At 38.6% G+C, this 19,093-nt stretch overlaps 1 protein-coding gene across 9 annotated transcripts in view; it reads left to right on the top strand.

Moving 5' to 3' along the window:
• The window catches only part of PCNX1 (pecanex 1), a 92,033-nt gene extending 73,290 nt beyond the window's left edge, over positions 1–18,743 (top strand). For 8 of the 9 annotated variants that reach the window (XM_040602155.1, XM_040602153.1, XM_040602157.1 and 5 more), the window contains 8 exons: positions 1,021–1,121; positions 2,404–2,554; positions 4,282–4,512; positions 4,891–5,165; positions 6,911–7,152; positions 8,233–8,669; positions 10,084–10,224; positions 13,753–18,743. In XM_040602155.1, the coding sequence (XP_040458089.1) occupies positions 1,021–1,121; positions 2,404–2,554; positions 4,282–4,512; positions 4,891–5,165; positions 6,911–7,152; positions 8,233–8,669; positions 10,084–10,224; positions 13,753–13,893 (1,719 nt within the window). In that variant the 3' untranslated portion in view covers positions 13,894–18,743. The remainder of the gene's footprint in view (positions 1–1,020; positions 1,122–2,403; positions 2,555–4,281; positions 4,513–4,890; positions 5,166–6,910; positions 7,153–8,232; positions 8,670–10,083; positions 10,225–13,752) is intronic. The other variant, XM_040602160.1, reaches the window with a different exon arrangement.
• Positions 18,744–19,093: the final 350 nt, after the last annotated feature.

Raw genomic sequence — 19,093 nt, 5'->3', positions numbered from 1 at the left:
CCTAACTTAATAAAAAAAAAACCCAAAACAAATCCCCCCAAAAACCAAATACCTGTTGTCAGCTTTTAAGCCTTGACTACTTCTTTCTTAGTGGTCATACTACTCTCTTCCTTTGGACCACTGGAATTGTTGGCTTGGAAAAAGATCATCCTATATTTAAACATTTATCCCTTCTCCAAGGCCTTCTACCTTTTTAAATAGAAACATTAGTATGTTTGTAGAGGAAAGCCTTGACTTACTGTGTACAAAAAAGCCCTGTATGTGTCTATTAGAGAGACAAATGTAATTGGAATTTGTTTTTAATGAAGTTTGAGACTTCAGAATTTGGTTTCAATTTGGAGGTAACAGATTACTTAAAAGACCATTTTAACAGGAGTAAGATGTAAAGTATTTTGCAGTGAAGTGACACACAGCCAAAGAAAATTGTTTCCCTCGAAGTCACAATCTTGTGAAATATTTTGTGTAGATACTGAGAATTGGGTTTAATCACTTAAATGAATGATGCTGTTATCGAGGGCATTGTATGTCCTGTACAGCTGCTACTGGCTGTGAGCAGAGGGTGATTTCCTCCTCCCACCCCCGAATAAAGCTATAGTCCAGGGAAGTTTTCAGTTGACTGAGAATTATATACTCGTAACCAGGAAGTGAGAATCCACTTTATTTGCTGAAAATATTTTTGGTTTAACCTCATAATTTTGCTAATTAACAGTTTGAATGAAAGATACACAGTATGGATGAGGAACATCACATACATCTGTTTAGCTTACAGTTTGTCTTACTTCAAGTATAGTATGCATGTGTCTGCCTCTACAAGTATTCTATGTACTTGCAAAACTTTTAAAAATAATTCCTATGGAAAGTCTGAGAAAAAGTAACTGGTGTGGTACATACACATGCTTGAGTCTATGTACTTTTGTATGTTTGGGTCTTGTTACTCCTTCTGGCAGAATGGGATTTCTGTGGCAATTTCTTTGCTCCATTCACCTGACTATTATTTTTTTGTTTGTTTGGTATTACAAGCCACTGGATTCAAGTAAAGAGTCACCCTTGGTGACATTGTGTTACGGACTGTGTGTTCTGGGGCGGAGAGCGTTGGGAACAGCTTCGCATCATATGTCTAGGTAATGAGATGTTGTGATGAGCTTCCCTTCCTCAAAATCTCTCTGGTTTCCTAGGTTAGGTGTTAGATGAGTGCCTCTTCATAAAAGAAACAGATATTTAATGTCATCTTTCCTTAAATGTAGATATGCTATGTAACTTGTCTTCATTATAACGGCTAGGGAAATGTAACCAAACAACAGGAAATGAGGGAGAATTTCATTCTGAGCATTTTGTTTTATTGAACTAATGCAAGGTGAGTTTTCTGGTGTGAGTAAGGACCAGTTATAACTGATGAAAAAAAACCAAGAACTGGTTTAGTTCTAAAAGTAAGCTTCATCTCCTGCTCCAAGTATGTGTCCTATATGGAAATAGGGGGAAGAAGAGGACAGATTCTTAAAATGAAGAACACACACGTCTTGATGGAAGTTAGGCCAGACCGTTGTGATGGGTTTCACAGTCTAACGGAGTCTGTGGCAAGCAGTTGCATACAGATCTCCTTCAGCTCGACTCTGTCATCATATGGCAACTTCTTTCTTGCAGGCTGACAGTCTCAACTTACTTCAGAAAGCCAATGTAAAATATTGTTTTTTTCAGGAAATCACAAGGTGATGGTTTTTAAAAAAATAGATAAATAAAAAGAAGCTTAATTTGATGTGGAAGCTATCGGTCATCTGGGTGCTGACTGTAAAACCTGTCCTACTTGGCTTTCAGGGAAACTGACTAATTCTTCTAGAGTACCAGCTAATTGCCCCCTTAAGGTCTTGCCAGATGTGCAGTTGCAAGAGTGATCAGAGCATATCTGATTTTTCACTCTTACCTTAGCTTAGTAAAAGAAACAATGCCTTTTAAGCATGAGGAAGTTGTCAAGTTTTTTATTCCGTACAACTGAACTGAATGCACAACTGAAGCTACGTACCTTCCTTAACTGGTCCGTTGTGCTGTTACATTGCCTGAAACATTTTCTCTTTAAAAAAACTTCAGAATATAGTCAGGCATTCCTCACAATGCTCCTGGTTAATTTAGTCTGTGTAAATAGTCTGCTGCACGTATGGTTTCTTCGTTACCTGTTCAGTGCACATAGACATCTAGTGTCCAGGCTTTGCTGACACACATGTCCTTACTCATATGTTCTTTTCTCCCTGTATTATCTTGTAAACTATCTTTATAGAGAAGAATTATGTTCCTTTCTCTAGAACTTGGTATTTTCTGCTTGTCAATGATGATAATTGTGGATATGTTTGTATTTCTGTTAATATTTGGGCTGTTTTCCTCCTCTCCCCCCCGCCCTTCTCCCACCAACAGTAATCTGGAATCCTTCCTGTATGGCCTGCATGCCCTATTTAAGGGTGACTTCCGTATATCTTCAATTAGAGATGAATGGATCTTTGCTGACATGGAGTTGCTGAGGAAAGTAGTGGTTCCTGGAATACGGATGTCACTTAAACTACATCAGGTGCGAGATTATACAGGAAGATGTGTCCAGTCCCCCTTATTTCTGTGCATTTGTTATTTAAAAATAAGTGCCTGGGAGAAAGAAAAAGGAAGAGAACAAAACGGCATGTGATTGATGTGGACAGCTGAAAATGAGGGAATATCCTGTATTATCCTTTATTTTCTTGTAACTTGCATGGAAAGTTATGTAGAGGAGAAGGGAATGCAGTTTATGCTCAGAGCTTGACAGTTACATCAATTGTAGATCAGAGAACCCTGTTTCATACCCATCTAGAGGTAATTCCCTTATGAACAGCCTCTCAATATTTTCCCTCCCTTTCCCCTCCTCACATGTTTGTAATTGGCTTAAAAGGTTATCATGCCATTTGAAGCTGTACAGCTCTCTTCTCCAATGGGAGCGGTTTTTCTTGTTGTTTTAGCTTTGAAGTGTTGTAATGACAGACACTTTGGCATTGCTCATTGATCCCATCAGTAAGGTTTCACGTGAGAACGAGAAGGTTGATTTTTCTAGAAGCTAAAATTGGGGTTGGTCTTCATAGTGAACTTGAGGGTAAAGATGAGCAATCTCAAATTCTGACTGGTGTGTCTATTAACTAAGTTCAGCAAGTACAAAAAAGCATGTGCTGAGTGATAAGCACTCTGTGAAGGGGGGGAAAGTGTTGGAACTCTAAAAAAACAGATTGCTTGAAAATCATATTAAGTAGGCAGATCTTAGTTGTACTTTTTTAATAATAGTTTCTTTTTTTGCCTTCATTACAGAATCTAGAAGTCCCCCAAAGGTAGCAGTGACTGAATCAGCTCTTTTGTGTAACACAAACTCCCTGGATTTAGCAGAATGTGTATGTTAGGAGTACATGTAGTGAAGTAGAATAATTACAAAATGATTGTTGAAACCAGTAGAAGTACCACTTCAGCAGTTCTCAAGTGTTCTCAGTATATTTGGGTATACTGTGCAGAATGGGCTTGAATTAAGTCAGAGAATGAAAAATGAGAAAAATACAAATATCTCTAACAATAGAAAAAATCTGAATGTGATTATATTAATCTATAAAAGATGATTTGTATTCACTTGCAGTGCAGTAGCATATCCAGGCTTCAGCCAGCGTTGGAAATCTAGCTATTAACCACTATCCCTTTTTTAATCAGGAAGTCATGTGACCTTATACTGAATTGAACTTGCAAATTTTGTGTTTGACTGGTAGTAATGTAAGCTGTGTGATAGTTATCTGATGCTGAAATAGTCTGTTATCGAGTATTAATGTGACCTTTTTAATAGGAAATACAGATAAACCTTACTGGCTTTCTTCTTATCGCTTTATGTGATGCAGTCTCAGTGAATAATCAGTGCTTTACTTAAGTGCTTTCTACAGTTGGAGACTTGTGAATAAGCAAAGAAGCTAAAACTAAGATGCTTCTGCAGGCAGTATAAATATAAGTCTAGTGTAATACTCAACCAGAAATTTACTTGAATCAATAATAAGCAGGTCTTTCCGATTGTTTTGCTTAGGTTAAAAGAAGTATCAAACACAAGCAAACAGAACTATTCTGTTTGAAAAGAGGTCATCTTTAACAGTATTCTTTAGTCTGTATCTAATATTTTTTATGTCTAATTTTTGCATAATGTGCTGAGCCTTTCAGGAGTTTGAAGTGTGAAATGTTAGGCGTAACTGTGTGTAAAAATCAGAAATGTTAATCATATCTTACTGAACCATGTGTTCTTGGACACAGGATCACTTCACTTCTCCGGATGAATATGATGATCCTTCTGTCCTTTATGAAGCCATAACAACCCATGAAGAAAATCTAGTTATAGCACATGAAGGGGACCCTGCTTGGCGGAGTGCAGTTCTTTCCAATTCTCCCTCCCTCCTTGCTCTGCGTCACGTGATGGATGATGGCACCAATGAATATAAAATCATTATGCTGAATAAGCGGTATCTCAGTTTCAGGGTCATTAAGGTAAGCTTTGTGCACATTCCCCAATGTGATAGTGTGTTGTGGTTTATTTTAATACCTATACCAAACTGCTACTTCAACTCAAATCACTATTTTTTGTTACTGATCTGTTATTGCTAGGGCTGCTGCTTCTCATATAGTGGAAGTATTGAATCAGACCATCGGTTCCTGAGTTAAAATACTTTACTCCTCATTCCATTCTTAGACTTGCTTTATTCTCACGGTTGCAGCCTGCGTCCATAAGTTCAGCCTTTAGAAGTGACTACGAATGCTTGCAGTTCTGCAGTGCAATTATTACATACACTTGTGAAGGCCCAGGTATAGCAAAGCAGTCATCACACACTCATTGTTTGACGCAGCCTTTCTACTTGGCCTTTGCAGGTGAATAAGGAGTGTGTGCGTGGCCTGTGGGCAGGACAACAGCAAGAGCTTGTCTTCCTGCGTAATCGTAATCCAGAAAGAGGAAGTATCCAAAATGCAAAGCAAGCTCTGAGGAACATGATCAACTCCTCTTGTGACCAGCCAATTGGATACCCAATCTACGTCTCACCTTTGACTACTTCCTACTCAGATAGTCATGAACAGCTGAAGGAGATTCTTGGGGGAGCTATAAGCTTAGGAAACATCAGAAACTTCATAGTGTCTACATGGCACAGGTGAGCTGAGGAAATGAGTTCTCATTAGTGTGCGTTCATGCCCTCAGATTCCGTTAACTAGTCTCATACATACCCAACACAGCATAATTTATAGTATTCAGTCACATGAAAGTCACGGCTCATATATTGTTATTTCAGGTGCGTCTGTAGCATATGGCAACTGCTTTGGTACAGGATTAATCTTCAAGGCATATAAGTAATACAATAAAACCTATGTAAATGAGAGCTCAGAAAAACCAGAACAAAGTCTAGGTGCAAGAACTATGACTTTAGTTCTTACGTCATGTCTAATAATGAAAGACAAGGCAACTTTTGTATTTTTTTTCAGTACCATCACTTTTTGCAGTCTATAATACCATCTTCACAGAATCAGGATTATTTGGTTGCAATTCTGTCTGGCAAATATTTAGCATGCAAGTGCCGATATTAATGTTGTTAAGGTATGCTCATACAGAGCATAACGCAGGCTTTAGCAGTTCTAGCTCTGACATACAGGGTATTTATAAACACTCACGAAATTCTGAACAAGTAACTGGAGTAATAATAATACAATCCTCCCTCTTCCACGTGACCCCTTGGTCACCCAGTACAAACTCTTGCTGTGCTGTATTTCATAGGCCACGAGAACTTTTGCTGCACATCTGGCCCCTTATGACTGTGGCCCCAAAAGCAGCAGTGGCAGCTGTATGTGGTATTTCAAAAAGTGCATCCCAGTTCTTGCCAGTTCCAGGAGCTGGTGCTGTAGTTGAAACAGTCCTGTAGCTGTTCTGATGGTTATGTTTACACTTGGACATCTACAGCACATCAAAGCAGAAAGTGCTGCTTCACCCCAGAATATGTCATGCTTACTGTAGTCTGTGGTGTTGGTCTTCTGTTGTCATCTGCTTGTCCAGCACATGGAGAGGAAGTGAAAGTGGAAAGAAGGGCGAAGGTGTGACACAGAACAGTATTTGGATCCAAGCTGTATATGTTTCTGGATTCTGGATTTCGAGGGCAAATAAAATTAGAAAGGAATACTCAGTGTATTTGAGTGTGACAGAAGGAAAAAATAATAAAAAATCGGAGTTGAAGGGAGGAGTAATGTTCTGGGTTTTGTATCTATCTGAAGCTTATTAATGCAAAGAATGTGATGAAAAGCCTGTATGTAGCTACATACACTGGAAAATATTGGCAAACCTACTGTCTGAATATTCAAAATTCACACAAGAATATGTGATTCAAATAATTGCAATAGGTGCTTCAAACAACTGTGAATACATTACTGAAGGTAACAAGAAAATACATTAAAAAAACCAAAACTGAACAAACAAAAAAACCCCAGCAAACATCCTTTTGCTGGTCATCTGTATAGATAAAGATTCTGCAGCATAAGAATACACTTGACTGGTGTGTTGAGTATAAATTTTACTAAATTGTTGCAAAATAACCAGGATGTTCTACCAGCATTTTATATTTAGAATTTTATCATTTTAATTGTACTTAGAGGTGGCATAATTTTTCAAAAACTGTTTTATATGAGCATTTGACTTACCATAAATGTTACTTGAATAGGTGTCATGAAGAAAAGTGCAATCTCTTAAAAAACAGCAGCATTTATGTTTGCAGAGCATATTCTGATAAAATAAAGTCAAGTTTTATCTGATTTTAGGGAATGCTGTGGAATGGGCTGAGTAAAGCCTTTTGCTGTCATCATAAGGCATTTCTTAGAATCCTGACTTCATGTGTCAATTGCATTTTGTTATCAGACTAAGGAAAGGCTGCGGAGCTGGCTGCAATAGTGGTGGAAATATTGAAGATTCAGATGTTGGAGGTGGAGCTTCTTGCACAAGTAACAATGCAACTATCAATGAGTCGCAGAGCAGCGTGTCGCAAGGAGGAGGGAATGCAACTACAGGGCAGGGACCTGGAGCAGTACAGCATCCTCCTGTTGCAGCTCATCCGACAGCTCTTCCTGCAGCTCATCCACCAACTCATCCCTCCACTCTGGGTAAAGTTAAAATACAACAAAGCAACAATTTTGTACAAGTATAATCCTATAGCCACTTTGGATCAGGCCTAAGTTAAAAGGAAAAGCAAACAAAAGTGACTTGATTATGTAGTGTTAACTACTGTATTTGTCTTGAACTACAGTGCTGTTTTATGCAATGCAAGGTTCCCAGAGATTTGAGCAATAAGGTTATAGTTGTGCTGGCAAAATAGGTTAAATAACTTTTTATAATGCATCTCTCAAGATTGGATCTTCTTGTTTCTGTCATGTTGTCTGCAAATGATAAACTTGTCATTTTTTGTGAATGTCTTGATATTTCAGACTTACACAGTGGAATAGCTTCTCTATTTCCGTAGTACTTTGGCTGAATCCTATCCAAGAGTCCTCAGTGATCTGTACTTAGGAGGTGATAAACAGTAAAGCTGAGAAAAAGCTTTCCAAACACTGCCTTTACTCACAAAGAATATAAAATTGTATGTAGTTGAATGAACTTTTTTTACACAACATAATTAGGTTTATCAGCTGTGGAGAGGTATCTGCAAGTACTTAGTACAGGAAAAGCAATGACACAAGTGCTCATAAACTAATCCCTGTTTTCCACTTTAAGAGTTTTTCTATTAAGTTTTTCTGAACTTGTTTAAAAACAGCTTTTGTTCTAAGAAACTTTCTGATTCAGTCTTTGAACATGCAGTCAAGTATATTAAGAAAGAATATTTAGCATTTTGGAACATGGACATCTCTACCTGCTTTAATGCCTGTATGGGAAACTGAAGTGTTAATATTAAGAGACAAGTTGTTAATGTGGGAAGAGCAAGGCTGCAGCATTTTTCAAGCTACTTGTCTTGCATGGATTGTGGATTGAACAAAATATGAAATTTCTAGATAAGATGAATGGAATGTCTTTGAATGCTCTGCTATATGAAATGCAACAGATCTTATGCAATACAGCTGTTTCAGATGTTGTTGACTAGACTTATCAGTTTTGTATCCAAGAGATAAAAAAGAGAGTTGCGTGTTGGCAATTTAATGTGTGTGGGAGGCTTTATCGAACTCTCCTGATTCTGTATCTTTTACTTTTAGGCACGAGTCACAGCTCTCACTCTGTGCAGTCAAGCCTTGTCAGACATTCCCCTGCCCGTGCCTCAGTAGCTAGCCATTCATCTTATTGCTACGGCAGTCGTCATTCATCTCTTCGCACATCCACAACAGGCTTTGTGCCTTGTCGGCGCTCTTCCACCAGTCAGATATCCCTTCGTAACCTCCCATCATCCATCCAATCCCGCCTATCTATGGTGAACCAAATGGAACCTACTGGCCAGACTGGGGTCAGCGCGCAGCATGGACTGCCCTCTTCTAGCAGCTCCAGCCAAAGCATCCCAGCCTGTAAACAGCATGCCCTTGTGGGCTTTCTAGGGACAGAAGGAGGGAGTAATGCGACTGAAACTCAGTCAGGTGGTAATGCAAGCCCTGCAAATCAAATGCAAGCCAAAAAGGATGACGTTATTTACAGAATCCAGGTGAATAGTCCAGAAGAACGAGTTCAACTTATGCTTCCACATGCTTTTGTTAGTGTTGCCTTGTATGTTGTTGAAACCACTGCGTCTCAGTATACAACCATTGTGCAGTTACGCTTGGGGAATTAATATGAGGAGAAGGTTTCTGGACAACCAGCTTTCCTGCATGCTTAATGTCCCTGTTCACATTAGTTATGTTTTGCTGTAGTGCAGCTTAGAGAATGTCAGCTAAACTCGTTTCCACTTCATACTTAATTTTGCCTTTGTTCATTGCAACACGTGAAGCTAAACAGCTTAATTTGCAGGCCAGAAAACAGCTAGCTTTTTTTCTTTTAAACCACGTAGACTTTCCACAAAAGTAAATTTAAAAATTACTCACTTTCATTTTCATATGTATTTATCCATTTTCATATGAATGTATTCTTTGGTTATTGCCACAAGTCTGGGTTTACTGAGCAGCAAACAGTACAGCATTGATTAAGTTAATCATGGCAGCCTTACTCATTTTGTCAAAATCCAGAAATTTGTGTTCTTGCTCTTATAGCTTTTATTAGCCCCACATACATGTGTTTGGCAGTATATTAGTGGGAAACTTCAAGAAATCTATGTAATAGGATAGATCATAACAAACATGATTTCATTTCTGGTATATGTCTTTTTAGAGTAATCTTTAGTAAACTGCATCATAGTGGGCAAGAGTTAACAAATCCATTTTGCAGTTCTGTGCTTAATAGCTTTTGTCTGCAGGCAAGGGCCCTCTTATGAAACTGTTTAGTTCCTCTGTGTGAGGAGGGTACAGGCGAAGTTGGCCTGTGCCCTTGGACAGTGGACATTATGTGGTTCTCTCTGTCCTTAAATAGGAAGAAGTTTTCAGAAGTTTTCTCCTGCTGCCCCTGTGGAAAGGCCAGTTTACTTAAAAACACAAGTGGGTCTCAACTAACTATGTTAGTTATCTACTGATAAATAGTTCTTCAGTCCAATAGTAAATTCTCCAAGACCACGTTTCTTCAGATGTTTTGTAAGAAATGATGAGCTGGTTTTAACAGCTCATTATCACTTAACTCTTCCCTGCTACTGGACCATGTGCTGCCTGTGCTTATGTTGTCAGCTCCTCAGACCCTGCCATGAGCCAGTGTGACTGAAAGAAGGGGTGGGAGAGGGAACCAGAGCTGCTGCTTGAAACAGCTGTGAACTGGTATATTGTCTGCTGTGCCTGAGACCACAGCCCAATTTCCAAATTCTGTGTTGCTCAGGCTTTTTGCTGGCTTGGCGCTTGAGTTTCCAATATTGAAGTTGGTCAGAAATCTGTTTCTATGGGTTAAAGTCAGTTCTCTGGAAGTATGCAAAAGGTTACAGTTTATCTGTTTCTTTTAAACTTTGGCTGAACTAACAGTCAAAACTCAATTCCTACTTATAGTTAATGGATCCCAGTCAAGTACTGGAAGGGATCAACGTGTCAAAAAGGAAAGAGCTGCAGTGGCCAGATGAGGTGATACGGCTAAAAGCTGGAAGAAACAGCTGGAAAGACTGGAGTCCTCAGGAAGGCATGGAAGGCCATGTAAGTTTTGCTTGTTGTTGACAAGCTAATTTTAAGAAAGACAGTGTCTTGATTCTGTGGCAGTCTGCCTGGATGTCAAGGCCAAAGATGTAGTAGCAAGTTGGATCAGCAACTGTCCTCAAAGTCGCTGTTGCTGGAAGACCAGGTCTGGAATCCTAATTTGAAGCAGAGGGCTATTTCTGAAGCAGTAATCAAAAAAAGATGCAGGAAGATGATACAAATGTTGTCAACCACCTCTCCTTCCTTGCCTTCTTCCAGCTCTTGTCATGAGGTCTCGGGCATTACACTCATTCATCCAGCCTTCATTTTCCTTTTCTTAAACTGTCAATCCTTGAGCACAAGCGAAAGGTCAATCTACCAATGAGTCCTTAATAGACTGGTTAACAGTACTTGTTTTTAAATTATTCTGGTGAAAACAGAGCCAAGTAAGATTGTCTTTAGATGTCTTTGTTATATAACAGGCATGTGATGAGTGTTTCCTTTAAGAAGGAAATCTTCTCTAACTAAAACTTGTGGAAGCCTATGACTTAAAACTCCATCTCCCTTTTCCCCAGGGGCTTTATATCTGCATCTTATAAAAATTAACTACATTAGAAAACTTATTTTCCAATCTAGGCTCTCTAAAAGGAGGAAAAAAAAAATCCATCTGTGTCTTTGAGGCCTTTTGGTTTTTACAAAGCCATACATTTTTTAATTTTTATTTTTTATTGTTTTTTTTTTTAAACCTTTGTCTCTGTGAAAATGCTCCAGTGAGTATTCTTTCGGTGACAAATAGTAAAAGGAAGAGTCACTGGCATTGTCTCTGCACTGGTTCATCAAATACAGCTGTATTTTCACTTGGAATATGTCAGTTCTGACAGTTCATAAGAATTTGCTTTGATTAACTGCTTACTTCAATTGGAGGTGTTATTTATAAATCTGATTCAGGGGCTGGATTTTGCTGTCTGAAAGTCCATACTACTGTGGATGTATGTGCAAACTTCAGGTAAGAAATGGGAATATGCTGGTAAGACAGCGTATGCCAAATCTGCCTTGATGTTATATGCATGTGAAGGAAGGGCCCTGGAAATAAATTTCTTGCACAAATAATCATATAACAGTTGATGGCCCACAAAATTATTCTTAAGATAACGGGGTTACCTTGTAGGTAACACCTAGGAGTAGAATGCTGTTGTAAACATTCATGGTTATGTTGTGTTTAGATGTTACACATCTGGAATTTCATTGTTAATATTGTAATTCAAACATGTTGTAAAGATGGCGAAAGTAAAGGGTTATATTAAAACATGTCCGCTTGCCTGGTATCAATGGACAGGTGTTTTTCAGGAGTTTGAGAGTGTGTTTTGCAAGTTGCAGCATGCTGACATGCAGTGATTGATGTTGCAGAAAGATTAAAACAGGAGGATTTGAAGGTCAGAGTAAGCTGCTGTTCTGAATGCTTCTCATCTATTTTTGGTACACTGGCAGGCTTTCTTAGAAGAACATCTCTTAACCCAAGAAGAAACGGGGAAAGCACCAGATCATCTGGTGTGATTAGGAGGAAAGGATTTAAATTGACACAGTTTCCACTGCCTGCTTCAGCTGCCTTTGGTTTAAATATACTAGTATCAGTAAAGCTGTTAGTCTTCCCTTCCTGATCCTGCAGCTGCTGTCCTTTCTGCAGACAAGCAGAAATGATACTTACCTGCTGAGATGCGGCTCATCAAGCAGTTTACCAGCCAAAGCCTTATGTCAGTGCTCTCGGTATGAGGTTCAGCACTCAGTTGTTTAAAAGTTTTCTACTACATAGAAAAAAGCATGCTGCCTAACTGTGACTTTTATTTTGCTAAATATACAGTACAGTATATATAGTACACAAAGGCATTATAGGGTTTCTCCAAGGAGATGAAATTTAGTAATCCTCTTTGTATGGTAGCCATTTTTTTCCCAGACTTTAAGATTAAGGTATACTCTCTATTATCTTTCTGTGATACCTGACACTGGCATGCGGAAGAACCTTTTTCCCCCTCAAGAGATTCTTACCACCTCTTGACTATCTAGTGATGTAATTTTACGTGTTACTAGTCATGGGCATCAAAAAAATGCCAATCATGACAGAAGAGATGGTAAAACTTGAGTGTGAGGGGGGTGGTTGCAGAGAGTTATGATCTATGTACAGCTCTTGCTTATACACAGTTTTTAAGGGGCCACAACATTGATGCCTTTGGAGTCAGCCTTTAGCTATCTCTAAGGCACTGGTTTGAAGTTGGACAGCCAAGATGTAGTACTTGGACTTTACTGGGAAATGTTTCATGTGTCTGGGGCCTGACTCCAGCCTGACAGCGTCAGAAGTTTACTTGGACAGACTAATGACATGAACAGACTGCTTAAATACCATGCTGTTGCATCAAATAGGGGAACTGAAGGTTTCATGCTTCCCTGGCTGAAATGCTCTCCCCGTGGATGCCGTGCAGATCTCATGCAGTGGGCAAAGCTGAATCTTCTTTACCCAGTGTTAGATAAATTGGCAGCTGTCAGCTGAGTATAGTGAGGTTTAAGGGGGTCTCTTGGATGTGTTTTTGGAAGATGTAGATTACTTGTGTTTTCTGTCCTTCTCTTCCTACCTGTATCTTTAGAACTCTTGAACACTGTACTGTCCTGGACTTTGTAAAATTCATTTTGTTTGCTTTTTACCTTGCCTTGAATTTTGGTTTCTTTTCCCACAACTGGCAAATTTGAGGTAATTCTATTTCTGTGGAGCTAGCAATACTTAAAACCATGTTACTAGAGCATCCTTGTGTTCCTTTGGGGCACCCAGGAGTTAAGGGTGTATTTTTATGGAGGCAGCTGAGCAGACGTATGCAAACTCATATAAGGGCCTATGGAAAAGGTCTGATGGTCAATATCAGGTGGGATCCTTGGAAGCAGCAGACCAAAGTACATGAATTCTGTAGATCTAAAGGAATATGGGACAGTAGTTTGGCAGTTTCTAGAAACCCTTCCTCTTTGTAATATTTTATCATTTAAAATTATCTTTGAATAATTTAATTTAAAAGATCAACCTTGAATTTACAGCAAGCAGCGAACAATGATAGGACGAGGGTTTTGACTTGGAGGAGACAGCTTACACCTAACTTCTGATAAACTACATTTCTTTGCTATTATGTGTTACACAGAATAGGTATTTTAGCCTTTTACAGCTAGAGCATGAAAATATCCCAAATCTGTACATGCACACTTTTTTCAATTGTTAACTCGCTTTGCATGAACAGTTTGGTTCTGATTTGGGTCAAGTTACTTGTTCCTGCTGAAATCAAATCAAAGGCTGGCTGTTCTCAGGTAAGCTACAGATCTCCAGCAAGACTTTGAGTAGCTTATCTGTGTGTATGCTGTCACTGAAATCCAAGCAGCTCAGTCAGTATAGCACTTATGTTACTGCTCCTTTTGCCCTGTAAGGGTCTTGAATTATCAGCCACAACTTTGATATGGCAGCTTTCCCTATGGAACTTACATTTTATTATAAATGTTGTTTTTTTTTTTTCCCCTCAGGTGATTCACCGCTGGGTGCCTTGCAGCAGAGATCCAAGTAGTCGGTCCCATATAGATAAAACCATCCTGCTGGTTCAAATTGAAGATAAATATGTTGCTGTTGTTGAAACTGGAGTCCTTGAACTTGGGGCTGAAGTGTAAATCTCTGAGACTGAAACTTCCCCTTCTCCAATGGTTCAGAAGAGAGAAGGGTCCAGAAGAAGCAGCTCCCAGGACATGAAACTTCGGTCCAGTTGCAGGAGAGGACTTGAAACACAGATTTGTCCAAGTCCCTTTACCCAAATAAGCAAGTGTAAGAAATTTTTTTAAGTTGTTAGCTGCTGAAGAAACATTTGCATGAAGGATAGATTTGTTGAGACATATCTTTTTGTTTATAAATTTTGTTTATGCATTGCATAATGCTTTAAATCACAAACTTTTCAGTTCTAAGATCAGAGCACCTCATATTTTTCTAATTGTTTTGCCAAAAAATACCATGTCTTGTCACAGAGTGTGTGGAATTCATCCACCTTATTTTAAAGAAATTGACTACAAACCTTCAGTTTGGTGAAACAGTGTAAGGGTTTTCGATGTGGCAAGAAGAGACTGAACAGATGTATAGATTCTTATTCCTTAATGAGCTAAACATTAATGAGAACTGCACTAATTTTTTTACAGCAATGCACTAAAACAACCCTGAGATTGCTGAGAACATTTATTTATATATATAAATATAAGTATATAAAATACCATTATTTAAATTGCCTTTGGGATTAATCCCCTCCCTCTCCATATACATGTTGATGGTAAGGGCTGTGCCATGGGTTTGGTTCTATGTTCTGTATTTCGTACAAGTGCATTTGCTGCATCCTCTTTACAATAAACGGTAAAATAACAAATACATAGAAAAGCACCTGAGTATCCCTGTGCTACATCAGCCTATTGTGGTGGCAGTGGTACCCCAAATCTGTACAACACATTTAGCTTTAAAGTGGACCCTGATCTACTACTACCTTTCATCTGTCCTCCCTTCGCTAGCCGTAGCTACTTTGCTTCTTTACACCCAGAGCTGGCTACTATGTTGTTTCTTTGGCTCATCTCTGGCAGAGACAGTTGTTTGAGTTTTGTAGGGGGAGATGCAGGTCCATGATTATGTTGTAGATGCTTGCAAGTTGTTTTTTTTTTTATTCCATCCAATTTATAAACTAAAAACAGCAACAACAAAACCCCCAAAGACAAAACAAAAAAAAAAACTCAAACAAAAACTTGACTTCAGCTTTTAAAGAGCTTTTGTAGAAGGCACAGCCCTAAACTTGTATCACCTTTACCACCTTGCCTTTTCTTTCCCTTTAGTCTTCATTCTTTTCTATGACTTGAATTTTATTTTCTGTGATTATATATTCTATGTAAGTGTAATTTGAGTATTTATAACTGTGAAGTTGAATTATTCATGTGTTACATATCCTAGGTTTTATTGTATTTTTTTTTTAAAGTGTGTATTCAGGGAAACAAGTAACTCAGAACTATCATGGGAGTGTGAGAGGGAAACTGGTTTGTTCTTGACTTGCGGTTCCTATGACTCACTTCTCTTAATCCGTAAGAAAAAAAATGTACCTGTTGTGATTGTTTCCTGTTTCTGACCTGTAATTATATAGGACTCTGTGGGGAAACTGCACACAGTCCTAGCTTTTGGGAGCAGCCATCTTCTTCCCAGTCACCTCTGCTTCTTTGTGTAACGTAACCAGAAGAGACTTCTGATATACCACAGAGGTTATTGTAATTTTTTTCTCTGACATCAGAGAAACCTTGTCCATTATGTACCTAGCGTAAGAGTGAAATTATATGGAATGAGGAAAAAAAACAAAGGAGGAAACAGCTACCTAAGAAATACGGTATTCCGACTCAAGTCACTGTATGGCATCTAGCCGTGAAAGGGTAAGTCTGTGCCTGGTAGCTGGTCAACTCTAGATACCGTTCTGGTGAACTATACCAGGACCTTGCTTACATCGTGTACTATGCAAACTTGTACTGGAAGTACTGTGCATCTTACAGTTGCATATTGCTATTTGGTTTATGTATATGCAGTCCCATTTAATCTTGGTATAAGTGCACAGTTCTGGATCTGCCACTGTTGAAATAATTTTGCTGTGCCACATAGTTTCATGTGCGCACATAATAGCGTAGTTCAATTCATCTCCTGCATATCTGAAAATGTAGTACAGTAGACGAACCTTCCTCAGCAGTCTGGTAATGTTGCTGTCGGGAACAAAGAAAATGTGTAAGTTTTGAATTGAAGATGTTTTAGTTAACGTTTTATTCTTTGTCCTTCCCTTCAGGTAATTACAGGGTTTCCTTTATCCCTAGGAATATTGCTTCATTTTAGGAAGAGGAATTTGAAAATAGGCCCCCATTTGATATTAATTACACAAGTTTGTTTTTTCTTGAGGTAAACAACTGAAAAACAAAATACATAGGTTTTGAATTATGTTTGTGGGTGTTTTTTTAAACTTGACTGAAGCAACTTTTCAGTATATAACACTGGCTCTGAATAATCTTTCACTCTCTTCAGGGCAAGATAATGACTATGTCCATTGCTGGTAGTCAACATGATAGGATTTAATAGCTTGTTAACATAAAAATTCTAGAGAATATGTTACTGCCTGGAATTGGATCAACAAACAGCATATGGGGAAGAAAGGCTTATTTTAAGGGGAAAAGAGGATTGATGGATCTTTCTATTTGTTTTTAATCTTAAGGCTTTTTGTAGGTTGCCTTCAGGAGATGGATTTCAGTATGGCCAGTTAGCAGGTTTATGATACCTTCTTTCAGATACTCAGCAAACACCTGTTGTGAGGCCATTCATGTAGTGCCCATATATATTCCAGATCTGCTCCACAGAAGCCACCTAGCTCAAATTTCACTCTTCCACAAGGCTTTGGAAAATTGGTTTAAAGTTTTCCTGTGTTCTGAACTCTTCATATGTGATTGTATGTTAGTTTGTGCAAAGTTTGTGTCGTGGTTTCCACTGTGCAAGTGATAAAACTGTGTTTGTGTTTTCCTACCTCCACACAGGGTGGATCTGTCCACGGAAACATCTGTTCTAAATGGAGATAATTTCATCTTTTCTTTTCTTTGGCCTTTTTCTTGGTGCGTAAATATTTTTTTTTTCCTGCTGCGAGTATGGAAAAGATGGGTATTTTCAAATTAATCTTGTCAGTCCAGATTGAGTTCAGCATAGAGCAGATTTTTTAAATCTTTCTAAGCTTTCATGAAAACCCATTATAGATGAGTGCTTTAACTCTGTCCACTTGCATTGTGTGATACTCTTTTGTCATAAGAACATTCCAGTTAAGTCCTGTTGTTTTAGCTTCCAGATAGATCCTGATCTATTTTGTTTCTCTCAGATTTCTTTAAAGGTGGTATTTACGCATACATACGTAAGGACTTACTGCTCCCTGAAATAAATACTGTTACTACAGAAAAATGGTTGAAAACTCCACTAATCAGTTTATGTTCATTGCTAAAAATGGCTGCTACTTTATTTTTTAAAAACCTCTTCCCATTTCACCTCCCTGTAAAATCTTTTAAAATGTTCTGATTAAAACAAAGCAAGTCCGAAAATCTATGTGACACCACTGATGACACCTAGACTTCTGTGCCACTTGCACTGTGTGGTACCTGTGATGAGTGCTGGGGATCTCTCATGATTCAGTTTTTGTGAAAAGATTTCAGAGTTGGCGGAGCAAGTGGGGAGGTAACGATGATTTTCAGAGGTAAGTCCATGCAGGTTGGTGGAATGGTCCTACAGCCACTTTACCTGGGATGTTGGCATGTTTCTGAGTGGTGATCTCTGTTTTCTGGTCAGCTATGTAGTTCATCACCAGGCACTCCTTACCCCCATGTTCACAGTTCCTTTAGGAGCTGAAGAAGTCTTCAAGAAGCCTAGATGACTGGTGAGGTGAAAGATGAAGACTTGTGGCACAGGTCCATGCCCTTGGCTGTTTGGCAAGTGGCCGTTAAGCTTTGTCTGGACTTCGGTGAGGGAGGAGAAGAGATTCCTTACAATTGGATTCAACTTTAGATTGTTTCTCTGATAACGCACACACCACCACACCACCCGGGAGTGCAGATACAATGACACTGCTTTAAGGATCTTTCCCAGTTACAGAACTCTCCGTTTGCAAAATGAAGGAGGGTAGATTGCATTTTTTACCATTGACAGTACTACTCAAATATTACTCAATTTACATTGGATTTGGTGTTATACCACCACAGGTTTCATGTACTTAATTTTATTAAGGAATTTTATACCTATTATATAGGCATCTATTCTTGTCTGGCTTGCTATTTGATAATCTAATGCAGTACATCCAGTGGCGCTGGAGTCTTTCAGAAATTATACTGGTAATTACTGGTGCCTTAGTAAAAATGTGGGTACATAACACCTTGGTGGAAAGTAAAGCATGTGGCTTGTTTCACCCCAGCATGATGTGCATATTTCCAAAAAGGTGGTTAAGATGGCTGCTCCAAAAGATTTTTGGTAATATACATACATCACTCGGTCACAAACATCTGAATATAAGCAATGACTTCTGGTATGTACAGTTTGAATAGATAATCCCAGTACACCTAGTCCACAATTCTGAAAGATGGCGATCAAGTAGCTGGATATGTTAACTTATCACACAGACACCCCAAGAGCTGGACAATAAGCTGCTGGTTAGGAAATGGAGGGAGAACAGAGCATAAACAAGAGGATGGCTTTGGTTTTTAATGGACAATGGAAATATATATTGCCTCTACCAGCAAATGGATACCTTGCCAGGGATAGGGATATATGTACCTGCGTGTCTGTGAGTGTGTATGTGTCTGCGTGTGTTATTGGAAACAGCCTGTAAATATTGTAGCTGTTTAAATTGGAAAAGGCAGAGGTTTTTTTGCAACATGTTGCAGCAAAAGGACAGTATTGACAGTGGACAAACACTGAGAAATAAAACTTTTTTCACTTGTCATTTATTGCACTATTGCATTCTTTCAAGATGTCATACTCACAGATTCCCTGTAATGACTTATTTTTTTACTCAAATCGTCCTTTAATGAAGGATTCTTTTATTTTAAAATCATTTCTTATGTAGCTGTAGTAGTAGAAAGGTGAGCCTTGTTATTCCTATTTTACTGCCAGCATTATACCTGTTATCACACTCTTACATAAATAAGAGTGCCATGTGTCCTCTTCTACTGTTAAATTGTTTTTCTCTTGTCTGTGAAAGCATTTTCTGTATGTATGATAGATTTCCCTTCTTTCTGAATCTCTTTCAAAGCACAGACCACTACTTTCATGTTTTTATGCTCAGTAATTTTC

Source organism: Falco naumanni, chromosome 7 (assembly GCF_017639655.2).
Source record: "Falco naumanni isolate bFalNau1 chromosome 7, bFalNau1.pat, whole genome shotgun sequence".
In the NCBI taxonomy this organism is placed as follows: domain Eukaryota; kingdom Metazoa; phylum Chordata; class Aves; order Falconiformes; family Falconidae; genus Falco; species Falco naumanni.
Note: the sequence above shows the minus strand (reverse complement) of the source record. Positions and strands in the feature narration are given on the sequence as shown.